We start from the raw sequence: 22025 nt of genomic DNA, 5'->3' as shown, positions 1-22025 counted from the left end.
GTTGAGCTCGAACTACTCTCTAGTCCTGAATACTGTGTGCTCTCTCTGGGAGCCTGCAAAGGAGGGTCGAGGTATTTCCCAGCTAGCTGTTTGCCAGCCTCTTACAAAAACATACCAGAATTAAGCACGTATGGTCTAATAAAAACTTATATTGGAAAAGCCCATCCCTTCTCATGTGTCACAGCTGCCGATGTAAGGTGCAGGCTCCCATGCTGTGTCAAGTGGTGGAGGAAGTGGGGTTTGGGCATCTTTCTCCGAGAGCTGGGACTGCCTGCAGCTGCTCTGGGCCTCTGCTCCTCTGGCAACGTGAGATTAATGTCTCCCAAACATGAACTGCTGTGACTTGAAAGCCTCCAGTGTTGCCTTTGGTTTGTGTTATCTCTTTCTTGGTGTCATTATTAAGTTGTTAAAGAGAATCGTGCAACTGGAGTCTCCATACTGTGGGGCTCTCTAGTTTTGATGGGCTCTGAGTAGTTGAAGCCTGCCTTCATTACACTGAGCAGATAGATGATTTAATCACTTCATGTCTGAACCTTGGCCTCCTCATCTGAATTGTGGTGGTGGTCATGTTTCAGGATTGGGTGTGAGTGTTGACCACAGCAGCACTTCTGTCACCTTAGGTGCCACAGGCCTCAGGACACCTGAGAGCCTTCACCTGGTTGGCTCTGTGTTTGTTAACTTTGGCGAGCTCCAGATTATAGCATGTCGTACATTCACTCTTTTTCCAAAAATGGGAAGGATATCCAAGTTCAGCAATTCTGGACACTCTTCTAAACCCAAGAGATCTCTAGTTTGTAGAATTTTTCCTTCTGGAGGTTATGGTATGCCAAGGCTGAAGATGGACTCAGGCTTGTTTATGTAGACTGCAGGGTTACCATGTATGGTCATGCCTTGAACAATTTGCACTGATAGGGAACTCTGTGCCCACTCTTTTCACGCACCAGAAAAGCCTATATTTGAAATGGTCTTTGACCACAGCCTTGAAATTTGCTTACTTTTTTTAATAAATAAATATGTCATTTGCTTATTGTTTAGATGTCTTGTTAAAGCTGATATTTAAGATCGTGACTGTCTTGTCCAGAGCTGGACTTGTAGTAAAAATCTTTTAGTATTTTGGCGCCTAAGTGCCTTTAAAATTTTGTTCACCTGGCTACATCTGCAATTTTGGTGGTTCTTTTGTACCCTCTTTAATTTTAATGAAAAATTGTGTCTTTTTGGAAATGGCACCAGTTGTGCACCAAGGCACTTCAGGCCAAATGGAAGTGCAGTAATAATTAATCCGATTAAATTTTGGCAGTTTCCTAGATATTTTTCTTCTTTTGGCATTTTGTTTTCCATTTGTCTAAATAGCACAAATGGTAATCTTTCAGGCATTTTCTCTGGTGTTCAGATTACTAAGAGATGTTGAGAAGTGTGCGTGGTGCTCAGTGAAATACTCTCGAGAACTGAGTCTGTAAAGGAAGCTTCTGTGCTTAGAGGGTGGTTCCCTCACTGCGCTGGGGGGATGGCCTCATGGTGACCAACTCTGCCTGTCTCAGTTGTAGTGATGATGAAGACGTTGCACCATTGTCAGCTAAATTTGCTGATATTTATCCACTGAGTAACTACGATGATGCTGAGGTGGTGGCCAACATGAATGGACTCCACAGCGAACTGAATGGTGGCGGGGAAAACATGGCTCTCAAAGATGAGGTATGGGCATGACTCCCTCCTGGTGATAGTGAACGGCAAATGGTGCCGATCTGCTGTCTTAATGGTTTTATATTCTTCCATCTTGAAAGGTATAAATTACAAAGGTTGTCTTTAAAGTCCCCTCAGGTAAGCAGTACCAGTAGTAGCTCTTCAGAGGCTGACGATGAAGAGGCAGATGGCGAGAGCAGTGGGGAGCCGCCAGGAGCCCCAAAGCAAGACGTGGCTCTAGGCAGTGGGAGTCCCAGGAAAGAGGAGAGTAAAGTGGACAGTCCACCCCCATCTTACCCAACTCAGCAGGTACGATTTCATTTTTCCCAACTCTGTGTCTTTCTCTGTGTACATTTTCTCTAAACATGGGCATTAGTGAATGCAAAATTGTTATTTTAAATAACTTTTGAAGATTGGAACTAGAGAGGATCGAGGCTTGTATATAAAACACTCAAACATGACTCTAACCATGTTCTCATCTTGCTCCTCTGGCTTGAGCCCTCTTAACAGTCTTGAATTTGCAGCACCCTGGAGCTGCTCCAGACATTGAGCTGTCATAGAGGTTTTTGACTTTAAAGAAGCAAGAGAGGAGGGCTTGTTTGTTTGTTTTAATAAAATAATGGAATGTTAAAATTTCAGAAAAGGTTGACTTTGTAAAGGAAGTTTTTTTCTGGTGGACACCTGTTCTGTTATGAGAGTACCTCATGAGATGACTTTTCTCTTAAAGGCTCCTAGTTTCATAAATAGTTGCTCACCTCGTTCTGAAATGAAAGAGAGAACAAACGGAGGTGGGGGTGCTTGGTTAACCACCTTCCTTCATAGGCAGTGTAGACACACAGTTCATGAAAGGTGACATGAAAAGGTGTTATGTTGAGAAGTCTTGCTCCAACGTCCATCCCCACCAGCCTTGTCCAGCACCTACACACGCCTAGTTCTAGTCCCAGTAGGTGATTAGTCTGACTTACTAGTATGTGTTTATACAAATGCTAATACTCATTCTTCCCTTGTTCTGTGAGAAGGCTCATACTGATGCACACTCTGTTCCCCTTGCTTTTCTCTCCGCAGTACAGCCTGACTCTGCAAATAGCGCTCTTCCTCGTCCCCTCTGCTGCCCTGTCTGTCCCAACAGGTGGACACACCATAGTTCGGTTTCTCTTTCTCGTCCCCCATCCATGGGCCCATGTGTGTGTCTCCCATTCTTTTCCCTCCACACTGTTCAGTGAGCCATCTGATATCTGGCTTTTTCTACAGAAGTAGGTCTCTCCCTAGGATTGGTTACCAGTGGTGGCTTCTCTGGGTCACAGAGTCATGGCCTCTCCTCCCCCCTAAAAGAGAGTGATGTCATGGTCTTGGGACTTGACCAGTCTGCTGAGAAATGGCAGCCCCTTGAGATTTCAGTCTTCCTTTCATTTATGATAGGCAAAGCTGAACATTCTCTTATACGTTGATGGGCCTTTCATTTCCTGTTCCATCTTACTGTTGTCAGCCGCCTTCTTTTTTTTTTTTTTTTATTTAAGATTTTATTTATTTGAAAGAGTAATAGTGAGAGAGAGAGCACAAGCAGGGAGCAGAGGGAAAAGCAGACTTTCCGTGGAGCAGGGAGCCCAATTTGGGGCTCAATCCCAGGACCCTGAGATGATGACCTGAGCTGAAGGCAGTCGCACCACCCGTTGAGCCACCCAGGCTCCCTATGTCTTTTTATGGTATTTTTTGAAAAACATGTTTTGTTTTTTTTTTTTTTTTTAAATTTTATTTATTTATGATAGGCACACAGTGAGAGAGAGAGAAGCAGAGACACAGGCAGAGGGAGAAGCAGGCTCCATGCACCGGGAGCCCGACGTGGGATTCGATCCCGGGTCTCCAGGATCGCGCCCTGGGCCAAAGGCAGGCGCCAAACCGCTGCGCCACCCAGGGATCCCGAAAAACATGTTTTTAATGATAAATTCCAGTTCCTTAGTTTTTTCTTTTATGAATTGTGCTTAGGATGTTTTATCCAAGAAAACCTTGCCTTATACAAAATTCTGTTTTCTTCTACAAGATGTATAATTTCAGCTCTCACTTAAGGTGTGGTTCATTTGATTCAGTTTTTGCTTATGCTGTGAGGTTAGGGTCTAAGTTCATCTTTTTGTGTATGTGGATGTCCAGTGTCCAAGTGCTATATGTGGACAGGACCCTCTCTTTCCTGGTTGAATTGCATCAGCCATTTGTTGAAAATCACAGAGCTATAAATACAAGTGTTTATTGTCTGCACTCTGCATTTTCTGTTCATTTGACCTCTGGGTTCTTTCCCATAGTGTACTTTACCTGCTGCTTTATAGTAAGTTTGGATATCAGGGAGGATCTGCCCCCCAGCTTGGTAGGCCTTATTAACAATTGTTTAGGCTGTTCAAAGCCCTTTGTGTTTCCATATAAGTTTTAGAACCAGCTTGTTCTACAAAGAAACCTGCCTGGATTTTGGTAGAAATTGTACTGAATTCTTAAATATTTTATGGAATTCACCAGCAGACTCCTCTGGGCCTAGTCTTTTCTTTGTGGAATGATTTGATCAGTTTGGGGAAAATACAGTCTTAACAAAGTTGAATCTGTCAGCCTAGGAATGTGCTGTATCTCCATTTATTTAAATCATCTTTCTTCTAGCTGTTAAAAAAGTTTCTAGTCATTCTTAATTATTGAAGTTTTTGATTCTGTAGTAAATGGTATTTTTTAATTTCAATTTTCAGTTGATTATTGGTAATACATAGAAATACAGTTGATTTTTAAATACTTGTGTTCTGTGGCTTAAAACACATTTATTCTTTGGTGTCTCTCTCTCTCTCTTTCTCTTTTTGGTTAGATTCCTTTGGATTTTCTACATGCAAGATTATGTAGACATAAAGATAGTTTTTCTTCCTCTTTCTGGATGATTTTCATGTCTTACTCTTGCCCTACTGAGCTAGCTAGAACCTCCAGTGCTGCACTGCAGAGAAGTGTTGCAAGCACACATCTTTGTCTTGTTTCTGGCCCCAGGAACTCAGCCTGTAACTAGGATCATGCTAGCTGCACATTTTCATTGGATAGCCTTACCCAGTTAAGGAAGTAAATCCTATCAACTCTTCTTTTCCTAAGAATTTTATCATGAACGTATATTAGGTTCTCCAGATGCCCTTTTTTATATCTATTAAGATGTTCCTGTAGTTCTCATCCTTCATTCTATTACTGTGGTATGTTGCATCAAGTGATTCTTAGATTTATTTTTTAAGTAGACTCCTCACCCAGAGTCGGGCCCAGTGCCGGGCATTAACTCATGACCATGAGATCAAGACCTGAGCTGAGATCAGGAGTCAGATCCAATACCTACTGAGCCACCCAGCCACCCCTGATTCTTGGATATTAAACCAACCATGTGTTCCTGGGACAAATCCCACTTGATCATGGTGTATAATATTTTATTTATTTATTTATTTTTGTATGTTGGATTGGTTTGCTAATAATCTGCAGTTAACATTTTTGCTTCTGTGTTAGTTAAAGATACTGTTCTGTAGTCATCTAACCTTAAGAGTGTCAGTGTTCGGCTTTGATATCAGGGTAATAATGGCCTCATAGAATGAGTTGGGAAATGTGTGCTCTGCTTATATTTTCTGAAGAAATTTGTCTAAAATTTAGATTTCTTAAATAGTTGATTGAATTTACCAGTGAAATCTGTGGGCTTGGTCTTTCCTTTGTGGGAAGATTTAGAATTACTAATTTACTTTACTTGTTACAGGTTTATTCAGATTTTCTATTTCATCTATATTGTCTACTTTGATGCCGTGAGGATATTTACTATATTCTTTTATGATTCTTTTAGTTCTGCAGGGTCTAGAGTGATGTTAATTCCTGATTTGGGTAATTTTGTCTACTTTTTTTTTAAACCCTCAAACTGACCTAAAGGATTATCAGTTTTTGTAAAAAACAAAACAAAACAAAACAAAACAAAAAATTTGTTAATTTTATTTGTTTTTCCCTTTATTTCAATGATTTCTATTCTGATCTTCATTATTTCTTTCCATAGTCTTTGGGTTTGGTTTGTTCTTCCCTCTCTAGCTTGTTGAATCCAAGCCTTAGATTACTGATTTTAGAACTTGAGAATTTATTGAGACTTGTTTTATGCCCTAACATATGGTCTGTCCTAGATAATGTTCTATATATACTTGAAAATAATTTGCGTTCTGCTCTTGTTGGATGGAGTGTCCTAAGAACGAAAGTTTGGTCAAGTTGATATCATTCTGGTGCTCTGAATCCTTCCTGATTATTCTGTCCAGTTCTAAAAATTGCCGAGAGGCACACTGAAGTCTTCACATATTGCTACTGGACTGTTTCTTTTTCAGATTGGCTAGATTTTGATTCATGCCTTTGGGACAGTGTTGTTGAAGGTGTATGTGTGTGTTACTGTTACCCCTTCCTATTCTGTCGGCTCTTCTGTCCTTATGAGATGCTTCTCCATTAGCATTTCTCATCTGAAAGACTCCTCCCACTTGCAGAATCGCTCCTGCTGTCTTAGGGTTACTGTATGCATGTTACCTATTTTTTTATCCTTTGCATTTCAACCTCTTTGTGTCTTTGAATCTAAGATTTGTCTTTGAATCTTTTAGTTGGGTCTTGTATTTTTTGTATCTTGTCTGCCAATCTCTGCCTTTTGTCTGGAGTGCTTCATTGATGGTTTAATGTCATGGTCGGCGGTATGTACAACTACTTTGCTGTCTGTTTCCATAGGTCTCCTATTTTTTTGTTCCTCTGCTCCTCCTTTACTTTATTTTTTGTATTAAACAAAATTTTTAGTGTACTATTTTAATTCTGCTATTGATTCTTTGGTCTTTTTTTGGTTTGTTTTTATGGGCTTTTGGGAGTTGGGAATGGGAAGGGCCCCAGGCAAAAAGGCCTGGCTCCTGCTGCTCTTACCTGATGTTCTCGCTAATTGGCATGAAGAAATGCCTTTCTATTTGCTTTTTCCCTTTGGCTGATTTTCAGATCCTCAAATGGTTGCTTTGACAGTTGCATTCAGTTTTACCCTTGTTTTAAGAGGGCAGAGCCACTGACTATTGAGTCTCACCTCTGGTGTCTTTTGCAGAGTCTCCATGTAACCACTCCTGAGCAGTGTGAGGCCCGTGGAGCCTGGCACCAGTGCTCTGTCATCCTTGGCCCCAACTCCCTTCTCCCTTCTGCCACCCTTGTCGGTCCCCTTGTCCCTGCACAGACAGTCACAGGAGCAGATTGGTGTGGCTGCCACCTCAGCACCTACTTAGCTGGGTAGTGAGGTCTGCATTTTTTCTCATCAGGTCTCCTCCATCCCAGGCTCTCGGGGTCCCTTCTGTACTCTATAAGGAGGGCTCTGGACAACTTGAGGCATCAGATGAGCCCTGTCTTCTCTGTAGTGGCTGTGTGACTGCTCAACACAATGTGACTTGACTTAATTTATTTCACTCCATTCTTTGTTTTACTAAATAACCAAGTACTTTTTTTTTCTTTCCTTTTAGGCCGAACAAGCTCCAAACACTTGTGAATGTCATGTTTGTAAACAAGAAGCTTCTGGACTGACCGCATCAGCAATGACTGCAGGAGCCCTTCCCCCTGGCCATCAGTTCATGAGCCCAGAGAAGCCCACACACCCTGCTCTGCATCTTTACCCCCACATCCATGGACACGTGCCCCTGCACGCGGTCCCACACCTGCCCCGCCCTCTCATCCACCCCACCTTGTATACAGCGCCCCCCTTCACACACAGTAAGGTAAGTCAGGGCAGAGAGGGCCTGGAAGCTCACCTGTCACTAAGATCTTATCAGAAGTGCATTTTTAAACAAACAAAAATCCACAAATTGGCAATTTGTATAGGCCATGTCTACTCTTGACAGGGAGGTCTGCAAGAGATTACTGTAATCCCTTAAGCTTTCAGAATTTTGAACCTTCACAGTTGTAAAAACAATTACAAAAGTGGTGGCTTACTCCTTCAGAATTAAGTAGAGCGTAAAGAGTTTTCCAGATGACATTGGTGTAATAGGTTGTACTTGGGGGAACACCAGACACGGACGACTCTTCTGCCTACCCAGACAACAGCTTAGTTATTTCCTCATGGCCTCCTGAGGCCTGGTTTTTTTCCTTAATGCTACTTGGGTAAAATATTGTGATTACAGCATGGGTCCTCTGACATTGGTTGGGCTCTATAGTGTCTGAAATGAACATGCTCCCTAAACGCGAAAATGAAGGACATAATGAAATACACAGGCTCAAAGGAGGAATCCTAAGTGTCATCCAAGACGAAGTTGCAGTGCCATGCTGGCCTCCCAGACCAGCTGTGCTCGGTGCCTGTGCAGAAAAGGAGTGAGCATGTAGAGAGATGTGCTTTTTATGTATTTATTCTCAGAGAACCCCATGCTTATATTAGTAGCTTTGACTTTGCAATGAAATTTTTACTTTGGTTTTATTCTTGGCACCACAGATAGCTTTGTGTCCCTAGCCGTTTTTAACTTAGCTTTTTTTTTTTTTTTTTTTTTTTTTTTTTTTTTTTTTTTTTTTTAACTTAGCTTTATTGGCTCTTATAAAGTCTGATTTTTGGTTTCCTTTTTATCAGTTATTCTGGGTCAGAGTTAGTTTTAATCAATCAAAAATAAAATTTCCCCCCAAACCCTAGATTTATTATTTAAAATAGTGATTCTCAACTGAGAGAAGAGAGGAGGACATGGGATAGAAGAGGCTTTTTCAGAAGTAGAGTGTTGTTTGTTTGCTGAGAAGAGGGGTACAGGTAGGAGAGTTAATAACCTCTGATTTACAGTATAATAGAATCAGTTTGTCATGTTCTGTTGCAATAAGTACTTGGTAACTGCCCATATTTATGCTTAAATTTTGTTAGATTGAACTTCACTCAGTTTGGATATTTAATGATCACTTTATTGATAGAGTGATTTGAAATAGCATTTTCAGGTGTATATTCAAAGCCAGAAAGAAAAAAAAAAAAGCCAGGCTGTTTCCATGGTTGGCCCAATCTCTCTGGGTGACTGTATGAGGTGGGGAAGCTCTCTGTTCTGTCTTACCTGAATACAACTGCTTCCTAGTCCTTGGGAACCAACCCTAGGAAAGAGTAAAGAATGGTCTGTTGTAATGTTTTGCTGGTAGTAAAACCTATTCAAGATTCAGTCCCTAAAAATCTTTAAGAAAAGTAGGAAATTGATTATTCTTAAAGGCTGTTGGGATACTCCAGTTAAAAGCTGATTTTTACCCCTAACTTTTGGCCTTTTCCCAGAGCATTTTAGGTAGTCCAGAGAAGGGTAAAAGAGAAGAAAAACATTTTGAGAAAGTGTCATCTGTATATAGAATCTATTTAATACCTTATAAACTTTAGTAGATAGATGTGGAGGATTCATGGGTAGAAAAGCAATGCAGAAGATAAGCTAGTAAGGCTTATTTGGGAAAATGAGTTGCATTTGGCAAAATACTTCATTTGTATCTGGTATAAAAATGCTTGTTTCTTCAGACAAGCTTGCAGTGTCACTATGTCTTCCAAAATTAGTTTGTGTTATTTAAGTTAGTTTGACTTGGTTGACTACTGTGAATACCTGTATACCTAAGTCATGATGGGCTCACAACCCCATAGGAGTTGGTAGAAGCCCCTTCTGGAGAACGCACAAACTTGTCTTCAGTTACCTCAGAGGCGGCTTGTTCAATGGGGTGCCCCCTGTGTGGCTGTGTGTGAGCTCGGCTGCTTCCATGTTTGTGTTCTCTAGGCTTTCAGGGATTTTTGCTCTGGTAAGGTGATGTTTGTCACCTTTAGGACTTTATGTCATTGTAGTTGTAATAGTTGTAACTTTTAATTCATACTCTGGCTGTTGTAGGTAAATATTTAGTACCTAAAATGCTTGGGATGCGTAATATAGAAAATTTATTTTTTTGGACTTAGAATAATCTGATGACTTTCTGTTTTCAAAGGTCTTTGTACCAGTGATACATTTCATTTATATGTTGAGATAAAAGTTATTTGAAAGTTAAAAGTAGTTGCAAGAGAAAAATACAGTAATGAAATTCTAGACAAAAATTAAAACTATATGGCAAGGAATTTTATTTACAGATATTTGGGTATTTCCCAGCTGTCTTTTGTTACTAATTTCTATTTCAATTTCACTGTGGTCTGAGAGCAGACATTGTATGACTTTTTATTCTTTTGGATGTGTTAAAGTGTGCTTTGTGGCTCAGAATGTGGTCTGTCCTGGTGCATGCTCCAAGTGATCTTGAGAATGCACGTATTCTGCTGTTTTTGGATGAAGTAGGCTGTCCACGTCCATCATGTGCCGTTGACCAATGGTGCCGTTGTTGAGTTCCGCAGTGTCCTTCCTGACCTGTGGCTAGGTCTGCCTGCACCTGATAGAGGGGTGTTGGAGTCTCCAAACTCCACAGCAGATTCTCCTCCTCTGCCTGCAGTCCTGTCAGTTTTTGTCTCGTGTTGTTTGTTGTTTGGCACCATGTTGGTCAGTGCTTACATATTTAGAACTGTTATGTGTTCTTGGGAGAATGACCCTTTTATCATTATGGGATGCCTTTCATCATCCCTGATGATCTTCCTTGCTCTGAGGTCTGACTTGTGTGATATTAAGACAGCTGCTCCAGCTTTTCATTAGCACTAGTGTGGTATCTCTTTCTCCATCTCTTTACTTTTAACTGAAAGGGGTCTTTATACTCCCAGTATGTTTCTTGTAGACACATCTAGGTGGGGCTTGTTTTTTAATATACTCTGATAATGTTTGTCTTTCCATTTATATCTTTAGACTAGCCATATTTAAAGTGATTTTTTATGTGTTTGGGTTAATAGTAACCCTTGTTCTGTTTTCATTACCAGAGGCTTTCTTTTTCTGCCTTCTCCACTTTTAATTAGGCATTTTCTGATTCAATTTTCTCTCCTCTCTTTAGCATATTGGTTATACTTAAAAAAATATATTTCAGCAGTTGTATTAGAATATACATTTTAACTAATCTGAGTCTCCCTTCAGATAACTCTATTCTATTTCATGTTAGCATAGGTACCTTTTCCCAGAGAGTTCCTGATCCCTCCCTCCCTCCTTCTTCCCTCCCTCCTGTCCCTTGTGACATTGCCATTGTTCTCTGTTGGCAATAAGTTCCCTCAGTGTTTGTCTAAGGAGGTCTTTGTTTCTCCTTTACCTTTGAAGGATAATTTTGCTGGGTGCAGAATTCTAGATTGGTGGGTGTTTTCTTTCAGTGTTTTAAACAAGTTTCACTCCACTCTTACCTTGCTTACATGGTTTCTGACCAGATATCCTCTGATTCTCCTCTGTTCTAGAGGTACAGGGCCCTCCCCCACCTCTCTCCCTCCCCCTTCCCCCTTCCCCTCTCTCCTTTGCCCCCTTCCATTTCCCAAGGCTACTTTCAAGGTTGGTTTTTTTTTTTTTTTTTTTTTGTCTTTGGCTCCCTGCAGTTTGAATATGAAATGCCTAGGTGTAGATTTGGGAGTGTTTTTTCCATTTGGAGTTCTGAGCTTCCTGGATCTGTAGTTCATTGTCATTAATCTTGGAAAGTTCTCAGCCAATATTCCATTTTCTTTTCTCTTTCTTCTCCTTCTGGTATTCCAATTCCTGTTAGATCTTTTGAAATTGTCCCGTACATCTTGGATGTTTTGTTCTATTTTGTGTTGTTGATGGTGGTTTTTTAGTTCTGGTGTTTTTTTAAATTCTCATTTCTCTTTGCATTTCAGTTTAAGAAGTTTCTGTTGACATATCTTGATGCACATGTGTTTTTCCCATCCACTGATGATCAGTTCATCAGAAGCATTCTTTGTTTCTCCCGAGGTGTTTTTATCTCTAGCTTTCTTTATTCTTTGAGATTCCATCTCACTGTCTCACTGCTCACGTTACCTGTTAGTTCTTGCCTATTGTGTGCTTTTTTTAAAAAAATTTTTATTTCATTTGTGAGAGAGCAGGGGAGGAGTGGAGGGACAGGGAGAGACAATCCCAAGCAGCCTCCCTCACTGAGTGTGGAGCGTGGATCCCACAATCCTGAGATCATGACCTGAGCCAAAACCAGGAGTTGGACGCTTAAGCATTGTGTGCTTTTTCAGTTGGAGCCCTCAGCATATTTATTATTTCAAGTTCCTGTCTGTGATGGTGAGCCCTGTTATGTTCATGCCCCTAGTCTGCCATGATGCTGTCTGATCGGGGCCAGCCTGCCCACCCTGCTCTGTGTCCTGAACCTGTCTTCTTGCCTCTCACCCTTTGGCCTCCCTGAGAACCCCTTTTGCATCAGCCTTCCAGTTAAACAACTCTCTGATGGTCTCTCTCACATGATGCTGAAGTTTGACTTTTTAATTCCAGCTGTGATTCTTATCTGTAAGCTTTAATTAATTTATTTTTAATTTATATTAGCAACTCTTTGTGTTCTCTTGTTCCTTCATCATGTTTTCTTTTATCTTTTCTTAAACATTTTACACATAATTCTCTGTTTGAAACCTTGAGGATCTGAATTTGTTTTTTTTTTTGTTGCTCCTGTGGATGTGTTTTTCTGTAGATGTACAGTAACTTTTAACGAGGTTATGTTTTTGTTCAACTTATTCTGTGAGAACTGCAAGGCACTAAGTAGGGCTGAGGTACCAGTGCTGACTCACCTGGGATCCTAGGGCTCCACCTGACCATCACCAGCTCTCCTGCCTCCTGTGGGGATCATGGATCTGCCCCCCATCACCGTGACTATGGTGCATGTGCCTTCAGGGCAGTCATCCCTCCCCCACACCTGCACCTGGCTCTGTTTTCCTCACCATGTTCTAATAGGTTCTGGGATGGATGTGGTGCCGTGCAATACAGGCCAGGTCTCCTGGCTCCTACATAAACTCAGGTGTTTAGAAGGCATCTGTTAACATATGTTTGTCCGAGCTCTCATTTAAAGCAAAGATTTTACTTTCCTGTGAATCACTTTTGTCTCCAAAGTGGAGAACCATTCAAAACTTCTATTTGTACACAGTGAAATAAATCTGTTCTAATTCAACAGCATTGTCCACATGTTGAGAGACTAATTCTATGCCTGAATTATTGGTGTGCTTATGGAGGCATGGCCCAAAATTGGTCTAGTTGACAGAGGCCTATATTTTTCTCAAGGATACTCACACCTGTTGAGTAGCTGTTTTATGGGAAAGCATTGCTATAAACACAGCTTGTTACAGACCCCCAGTTCCCCTGGTCTCTGCAACTGGACCTCATGTTAGTAAATGGGAAGTGTGTGAATCGAATTTAACTTATGCTTTCAGTGTTACAGCTTTAGAATTGTGTTCCCTTGTCCCTCTAAGCTAAATCTTTTCAGCCTTTATTGAACATCCAGTATGTGCCAGGCCCTGTGCTACATGCTAGCAAAGTACAAACCAGGGAATCTTCATCCCTGCCTTTAGGGATCTCTCAGTCTAATCAAATTAAGACCTCAAAATTCCATGGTGTACCTTAGCAGAAATTGTAGCTACAGAGTAGGAAAGCCTCACTGAAGGGAAGAGGGCTTCTGACTGAGCCTGTCAGGTAGTTTTGCAGAGGAGGTGATGCTGGATGGGGTTTTGAAGGGTAAGCATAAGCTCTCTGGATACATTCAGGTGGCAGGTTCAGGCTCTTAGACAGGCCCCCTCCAGGGAGAAGGCAGTTATCTGGCAGCCATGAGTTGGGAGGGCCTCAGAAAGTAGTGAGGGGAGCTTCAGAGCTCACCTGGGCTTCTGCTGTGCAGTGGCCAGTGAGGCCCAGCTGCTTCTCCACATGCTGCTGTGGTGCAGCCTGAGGAGCCAGCTGGTTTCTACCTGCCACGTGTCTCTGCACCTTAGCAGAAGGTGTGCAAGACCGAGAAACCTCCTTCTGCTTAGTTGTCTTCACATCTATTCCTTCTCAGCAAAGCAACTCTTAGTTTATCACTACTTTGTGGAAAACGATGTCTGTAGAAATAACGGGTTTTTTTATTTCTTCACTCTTTGCCCTGCCAGAACCACCATATTAGGCTCCTGTCATGATCGTGAGCATCCAGACCTGTTTCTTCTCATTTCATACCCCATGTGTCCATACCATTCTCACCCTCCACCTCCCTGAGCCCGTTCAGGCCAGCAGGTGTGCTGAGCTACCCAAGTGGAGTGACCCTGACTTCCTCTCTGTACCCAGGATGGGCAGCACAGCCTGGGGTGCAGCAGGGTGGTTCTCTGTGTAGGAACCAGCCGTACAGGTGGGGATATCCCACCTCATCCCTCACTGCGCTGCACACTTACACTCACTGTCCAGTTAAATTCTCACCACAAACCCTGGAGGTAGGTATTCCCAAATAAAAGATGAGAAAACTAAAGCACAAAAAGATTGCGTCATTTGCCTGAATCACACTGCTAGTAGAGGGAGAGCCGGCATCCAAAGCCATCAGGCCATGCATCCTGTCAGGCCGTGCGTCCCAAAGGCTGAGGACAGGTTGCTGTTCACAGCCATACCTCCCAGGGACTGTGATCTTGGGCTGCTGCTCTGATAGTCACAGCGATTGTCCTGATGGCCCCAGAACCCCTCCTCTCCACTGCCTCTACCTCCTCATCTCTCAGACCCCAACTGATGGCTTCCTTTGGTGCCCTTTCCCCTTTGGGCAGAGGCATCTCTGATTTGGTCCCTGCAGCCTATCTGACTGTGGTGCCGTTGTCCATGAATGGGGACTGTGCCTATGCTATCCTCCCTTCCCTCCCATCTTCTGCCCCAACCAGGCTTTTAGGGTTCTGCCCAACCATCACCTGCTCGGGAATCCTCCCAAAACCCTCCCACTTGACTTTACAATGGCCAGGGCCCAGTTTTATCTCCCAAAGGATGAGACTCCCAGGTGTTGCCAGTGCCAGACCTGTAGCTTCTCTGGGTGGGACCTGTAGCACTGGGTCCTCCTGGGGAGGGGAACTGTGGGACCAGAAGGCTACCAGTAAGTCTCAAATTATAACTGTGGGAAGTGCTAAGAGAGAAAATTGTGGATTTTTAGGTGTGTTAAATGGGAAAGCCCACCTTGGTCTTGGGTGCTGGGTGGTGAGGTGATAACTTCTGAGGTGTTTGGGCTGAGGCTGAAGGAGTACAGTACGTAGTGAGCTTGTGAGCTGAGGTTAGGATGTTCTGGAAGCTGGAGGCAGCACAAGGAAAGGTCAAGGTCAAGAAGAAGCTTGGATTTGAGGACCAAGGGAAGGCCTTTGTGTCCAGGCGCTTGGGGAACACCAGGGACAGGGATAGGCCAGGCCATATGGAAGATTTTTTATTTTATTTTAAGAGCAGTGGGAAGACATTAGTGCATTCTGAGCAAGGGAAGGACTCATTCTTACTGACTTCACAAAAGCTCACCTTGGTGGCTGTGAGGAAAAGGACTGGAAGGAGGCTGGGTGTGAGCCATGGGGGCTGTCTGCACAGGTGGTGGAGGCCGTGGCTGGGGGTGGCACAAGGATGCACAGGGGTGTGCAGGGGAGCAGCCCACACTGGTCACTCGATATGTGGGTGGACCCTTCAGACCACAGTCTGCCATGGTAGGGCTGCGGGGCTGCTTCCAGGCTCAAATAAAATCTGTAGTTCTTTAGACATGCTGTGCCCTGGGCCCAGGTGTGAGAGAACAGTTGAGGAGCTTTATTTACTATTTGTTGTTAAGTGATTCTAGAGTTGACTTTTTAGCGGTGATCCTTAGAATGTCAGATGAGACTAATAAGCCCTGGGAGCAAGCACCTCGTATGCTAGTGAGCCCCATGTAGACTGTGCCAAGGGACAGGCACTGTAAGTTGCTAAGTTGTCTCAAGTCAGTTTGGTAGATTCCCTGAAACATCAGTTACTTTTAAAGTCTACTCCTGGTTCATATGTGACCGATCGGATGTAGTGTGACAGCCAGGCAAGTCTGTGCTCTATGAGACTCATGCAGCCCGGGAGGCCCTCCCACCGCAAGCACAGCCCCCCAGGGTTCTCAGTCATGGTCTGTCTGTGGTTTAACTACGTAGGTAAGCAGAATATGAATTTTGAAATGTGATTAGAACTTTTTTTTTGTAGGCTTTACCGCCAGCACCTGTTCAGAATCACACAAATAAGCATCAGGTATTCAATGCATCTCTTCAAGACCATATTTATCCAAGCTGTTTTGGGAATACTCCAGAGTGGAATAGTTCTAAATTTATAAGTCTTTGGGGATCAGAAGTGATGAATGATAAGAACTGGAATCCTGGCACTTTCTTGCCAGATACAATTTCTGGTAAGGAACTTGTTAAAACTTTCTTAAAGGTTTAAAATGACCTGAGCTGGGTGGATTGCTGTCTCTGTTGCCGCGGTCCCCCAATAGAAGCCCCGGGCTAGCTAGGCCCCTGCCTCCGCTGCTCCTGGGTGGCCCCTGGGCCTCGTCCTGCTGCCCTAGCCACCCACGTCTGCCACCAGCCATATTCCCCTGTACGGACAGAGCAGAGCAAGGCGCTGGCACCCTGTGGCTGTTTTCAGCAGCAGGCTCTCCAAGGCCCTGCACGTAGTGGATATCCCATGCCTTGGCACTGCCAAGCCTCTTCTCTCTAGGCCTCGATGTTGGGCCTGTGGTCCTCGAACAGCGGCAACAGCCACTCAGCCCAGTGTACAGGGGTCTTGCAGCAGTGCCACCAACCACCTCAGTGCTATGACTTATGTTCCTCTTCTGGTGCTATATCAACCCTACATGGGATCTGTGCCCTCTAACAAGCTCCTTCCTCCCAGCTTCTGGCTGCCGAGGTACAGCTGTTACTTTAGTCGTAGGGAAAGGTGCACCTGAAGAGGAGCTGGTTGCAGCCTTATCTCTTACATGGTTAGAGCCCCTGGTGACCCCACGCCCAGCCCTGCATATGCTCAGAAAAGCAGGCTACACCTGACATCTGTGCTTGGAAAAGGTTTCTAGCTTTGTGACCTTGGGCAAGTTGCTTAGCCTCTCTGAGCCTCAGCTTCTCTATCTGTAGGATGGGATTAATAGTACCAAGCTCAGAAAGTAGCTTTAAGACATTAAATAAAAGAACTTTGGGAAAGCACCTAGCACGGGATTGGCACATAGTAGGTGCTCAATACATTTTTTTTCTTGGATAAAAACTAGTTGACTGATATCCTCCCAGTGAAGTCCCAGCTTCGATAGCAGCCCCGGTGTTAGAAGTTCAGTCAGCAGACATCCCTTAGGTTTTAGCGACATATTTCTAGAAGCCTTACTTCTACTATTCTTCTCTGAAGGGAGTGACATACTAGGACCAACTCTCTCAGAAACAAGACCCGAAGCCCTTCCAACGCCATCCAGCGGTGAAACACCTATGGTCTCAGAGAGCAAGGAGAAAAAAAATGCTGCAAAAAAGAAATGCTTGTACAATTTCCAAGATGCTTTTATGGAAGCGAACAAAGTTGTGATGGCCACGTCGTCAGCCACTTCCTCCGTATCCTGCACAGCCACTACGGTGCAGTCTAGCAACAGCCAGTTCAAAGTGTCGTCCAAGAGGCCTCCTTCCATAGGTAAGACCTGCGGCTTCCTCCTCACCATCTCTGTAATCACCTTATCCTCAGTGTGGCCAAAGGCCTGGGTGTAGTAATCAACTCTGGAAAATGCTCGTACACAGGTAGCATGTCCTTTGGAAGTCGGATTTGAGTTTTACTACCCCATGAACATCCTCTGGCTTTTGCTGCGCTGTCTTGCCTTTCTTCTTGGTACCTGTTGCTTTGTGAGAAGAAAAGGTCACTGCTTTCTGAGCACATGGAGGAATTTTGAGTCCTCTGAAAGCAGAAGCTTGGTGGAGAGTGAGCTGATGGGGCTCCTGGCCAGCCTGTGACACAGCCCCTGCTGCCACTGGGATCTATGGCATAAGGAGGTGTGGCTCCATGCCCTAGTGTGAGCACAAGGAGTGGCGATCTGGAAACGTGTTGAAAGCACATGGGAGCTGGCTCAGAGAGCCCTCACTAGCGAAAGTTAGAACAGTTGGAGCATCAGAAAGAATAATAGGATGGATGATAGCATGCATGGTCAAGAATCCCCTGCCTCAGAAAAGAGGTGGGTAGGGAAGCTCTTTTTGACAAATGCTCGCTGCTGCTGTCTGATAGACATAACAGACAGGGAAGGCCACTGTGCAGCTTGTGTGACCATGAGTCTAGGTGAGCATCCCCAGTGGTTATTAAGAACAGTGGATATCTGTTTGGGGAATGTAGCATCCTCAGTGTCTGACAGTAGTGCCCACAGGTGACTGGCAGATCACGAAGGGAAGATAAAGTGCCTTTTCACTGGAGGAATGTGGCAGATTACCCCCTGCACACCGATCAGATGTGACCTCACTGGCATGGAACAGACTCACATTAGTGGCTTCTCATGCAATCACAAGGATCCAACATACCCTTTGCAGGAGTTGTGCCCCAAACATCTTTGGTAACTCTGACATGATACCATAAGCCCAGACTGGTGGGCAACTGTCCTCAATTCAGACAATGTCAGTGTTACTGAAGGAAAAAAGTTTAGAAGAGGCTAGGTTGGGGAAAAGCTGCAAAGACCGTGTGGGGGAGACAGGAGATAGGATGGGGTAGTACATGGGATGAGCATGTCATGGGGACAGTACACGTCTCGGATGTGGTTACACAGTGAAGTGTCATGTTCCCTGGGGTTTGTGCTGAGGTATTTAGGATGCATGCAGCCTCCAGATATTAAGCCAAAAAATTGTGTGTACATGAGAAACAAAGTAAATGTGGCAAAATGTTAAGTAGTCATGAGTCCAGATGAGCGTATGGAAATTCTTTGTACTGTTCCTTCGAAGTTTCTGTAACTTTGAACATCTTCACATGAAGAGGTAGAGGAAGCTTTAGTGAAGAGACACTAATCCAGCTCAGCCGTCCTCGGTGACTCTTCTGCATCTCCGAATGCAGGTGAGGTGTTCCATGGCGTCAAGGAGGACCACAGACACGTGGTGCCGGCCGCCCCAAGGAACAGTCCTACAGGCTTGGCACCGCTTCCCGCCCTCGCCCCTGCTGCGCTCGCCCCAGCCTCTTCGCCTCACCTAGCAAGTCTTGCGGCCCCGTCCTTTCCCAACACTGCAGCCACATCCCCCGGGTTTGTGGATACACGAAAGAGCTTCTGTCCTGCTCCAGGAGCCCCCCCACCCCCCACCACCGATGGCTCCATCAGCGCTCCACCCAGCGTTTGCAGGTGAGCCCGGGTCCTGCTGGTGCCAGAATCAAGAAGCCACACTGGCCTGTGTGTTGCAGAAGGGCTATCAGAGCTCTGCTCCCAGACACATGCAGCTGAACAAGGCAGGGAAAGATGCTGGGAAGGGGCATGCCTAGTGGAGGCCATGGGTCCCAGGAGGACGCTAGTCTTGCCTCTAGTCCTCAAAGGTGGAGCCACCATGGATCAGGTACACAGATCACCACCTAGCCACCGGCAGCAAGAAGGGAAGGGGCTGGGCATTTTTTAAGTTGTATTTGTTACACATTGAGTGAAGAACACTAGAAATATTCAACAGCTTGCTTTATTTTTGTTTGTTTTTATTTTTTTAACTCAATTAACATAATGTATTACTGGTTTCAGAGATAGAGGTCAGTGATTCATCAGTCTATATTACACCTAGTACTCATGACATCATGTGCCCTCCTTCATGCCCATCACCCAGTTACCCTGTCCCCCCATCCCTTCCCCTCCAGCGACCCTCAGTTTGTTTCCTATGATTAAGAGTCTCTTATGGTTTGTCTCCGTCTCTGATACCGTCTTGTTTTATTTTTTCCTCCCTTCCTCTATGATCCTGTTTCGTTTCTTAAATTCCACATATGAGTGAAATCATGATTGTCTTTCTCTTATGGACTTATTTCACTGAGCATAATACCCACTAGTTCCATCCACGTTGTTGCAAATGGCCAGATGTCTCCTCTCCCCTCCCCTCCCCTTTTCTTTTCTTTCTTTTTTATGATGGCCGAGTAATATTCCATTATATGTGTGTGTGTGTGTGTGTGTGTGTGTGTGTGTGTGTGTGTGTGTGTGTGTGTGTATACCACATTTTCTTTATCCATTCATCTGTCAATGGACATCTGGACTCTTTCCATAGTTTGGCTATTGTGGACACTACTGCTACAAACCTTGGGGTGCAGATGCCCCTTTGGATCACTACATTTGTATCTTTGGGGTAAATACTTAGTAGTGCAATTACTGGGTCATAAGGTAGTTCTATTTTCAATTTTTTGAGGAACCTCCATACTGTTTTCCACAGTGGCTACACTAGCTTGCATTCCTACCAGCAGTGTAAGAGGGTTCCCCTTTCTCTGCATCCTTGCCAACATCTGTCCTTTCCTGACTTAGTCATTTTAGCCATTCTGACTGATGTGAGGTGGTATCTCACTGTGGTTTTGATTTGTATTTCCCTGATGCTGAGGGATGTGGAACGTTTTTACATGTGCCTGTTGGCCATGTGTAGGTCTTCTTTGGAGAAATGTCTGTTCAGGTCTTCTGCCCATTTCTTGACTGGATTATTTGTTCTTTTGGTGTTGAGTTTGATAAGTTCTTTATAGATTTTGGATACTAGTCCTTTATCTGGTATGTCATTTGCAAATATATTCTCCCATTCCGTAGGTTGTCTTTTGGTTTTGTTGACTGTTTCCTTTTCTGTGCAAAGCTTTTTATCTTGATGGAGTCCCAGTAGTTGATTTTTGCCTTTGTTTCCCTTGCCTTTAGAGATGTGTCTAACAAGAAGTTGCTCTGACTGAGGTCACAGATGTTGCTGCCTGTATTCTCCTCTAGGATTTTGATGAATTTCTGTCTCACATTTAGGCTTTTCATCCATTTTGAGTCTGTTTTTATGTATGGTATGAGGAAGTGGTCCAGTTTCATTCTTCTGCATGTGGTGGTCCAATTTTCCCAACACTATTTGTCGAAGAGACTATCTGTTTCCCATTGGATATTCTTTCCTGTTTTGTCGAAGATTAGTTAACCATAGAGTTGAGGGTGCATTTCTGGATTCTCTATTTTGTTCCATTGATCTGTGTGTCTGTATTTTCCCAAGACCATTCTGTCTTGATGATCACAGCTTTATAATAGAGCTCAAAGTCAGGAACTGTGATGCCACCAGTTTTGGTTTTCTTTTTTAACAATCATTTGGCTATTCGGGGTCTTTTCTGGTTCCCTACAAATTTTAGGATTATTTGTTGCAATTCTGGGAAATAAGTTGATGGTATTTTGTTGGGATTGCATTGAATGTATAGATTGCTCTAGGCTGTATAGACATTTTAACAATATTTGTTCCAGCAGTCCATGAGCATGGAATATTTTTCCATTTCTTTGTGTCTTCCTCAATTTCTGTCATGAGTGTTTTATAGTTTTCTGCATATAGATCTTTGCCTCTTTGGTTAGGTTTATTCCTGGTCATCTAGAGTTTTTAGTGCAATTGTAAATGGGGTCGACTCTTTGATTTCTCTTTTTTTCTGCCTCATTTTTAGTGTATAGCAATTTTGATGCAACTGATTTCCATGCATTGACTTTGTGTCCTTCCACTTGCTGAACTCATATATGGGTTCTAGCAATTTTGGGGTAGAGTCTTTCTTTTGAGTTTTCCACATAGAGTATCATGTCATCTGTGAGGAGTGAGAATTTGACTTCTTTGCTGGTTCAGATGCCCTTTATTTCTTTTTGTTGTCTGATTGCTGAGGCTAGGTCTTCTAGGACTATATTGAACAACAGTGATGAGAGTGAATATTGTTGCTGTGTTCCCAGTCTTAGGGGGATAACTCTCAGTTTTCCACCATTTATAATGATATTCACTGTGGGCTTTTTGTAGATGGCTTTTATGATATTGAGGTATGTTCCCTTTATCCCTACACTATAAAGAGTTTTAATCAAGAAAGGATGCTGTATTCTGTCAAATGCTTTTTCTGCATCTATTGAGAGGATCATATGGTTCTTGTCCTTTCTTTTATTAATATAGTGTATCTCATTGATTGATTGGTGGCTGTTGAACCACCCTTGCAGCCCAGGAATAAATCCCACTTGGTCCTGGTGAAAAATCCTTTTAATGTACTGTTGGGTCTTATTGGCTAGTATTTTGATGAGAATTTTGGCATCCATGTTAATCAGGGATATTGATCTATAATTCTCCTTTTTGGTATCTTTGGTTTTAGGATCAAGGGAATGCTGGCCTCATTTCTTGCCATTTTTTATTTTTTTGAAACAGCTTCAGAAAAATAGGTATTAAGTGTTCTTTAAATGGTTGGTAGAATCCCCCTGGGAAGCCATCCAAACCTGGACTCTTGTTGGGAGATTTCTGATTACTGCTTCAATTTCCTTGCTGGTTGGGGGTCTGTTCAAGTTTTCTATTCCTGTTTCAGTTTTGGTACTTTATATGTCTCTAGGAATACATCCATTTCTTCTAGATTACT

The 22025-nt window shown here is 43.4% G+C and overlaps 1 protein-coding gene across 2 annotated transcripts in view; it reads left to right on the top strand.

Annotated features, from left to right (window-relative positions):
* The window catches only part of FAM193A (family with sequence similarity 193 member A), a 165369-nt gene that overhangs the window by 117106 nt on the left and 26238 nt on the right, over nucleotides 1-22025 (top strand). For both annotated transcript variants that reach the window (XM_041751330.1, XM_041751328.1), the window contains exons 11-16: nucleotides 1539-1692; nucleotides 1810-1989; nucleotides 7173-7424; nucleotides 15687-15885; nucleotides 16869-17141; nucleotides 18534-18813. In XM_041751330.1, coding sequence (XP_041607264.1) covers nucleotides 1539-1692; nucleotides 1810-1989; nucleotides 7173-7424; nucleotides 15687-15885; nucleotides 16869-17141; nucleotides 18534-18813 — 1338 coding nt within the window. The remainder of the gene's footprint in view (nucleotides 1-1538; nucleotides 1693-1809; nucleotides 1990-7172; nucleotides 7425-15686; nucleotides 15886-16868; nucleotides 17142-18533; nucleotides 18814-22025) is intronic.

This window comes from Vulpes lagopus, chromosome 4 (assembly GCF_018345385.1).
Source record: "Vulpes lagopus strain Blue_001 chromosome 4, ASM1834538v1, whole genome shotgun sequence".
In the NCBI taxonomy this organism is placed as follows: Eukaryota; Metazoa; Chordata; class Mammalia; order Carnivora; family Canidae; genus Vulpes; species Vulpes lagopus.
The sequence above is the reverse complement of the archived record's forward strand: the minus strand, read 5'-3'. Positions and strand labels throughout refer to the sequence as shown.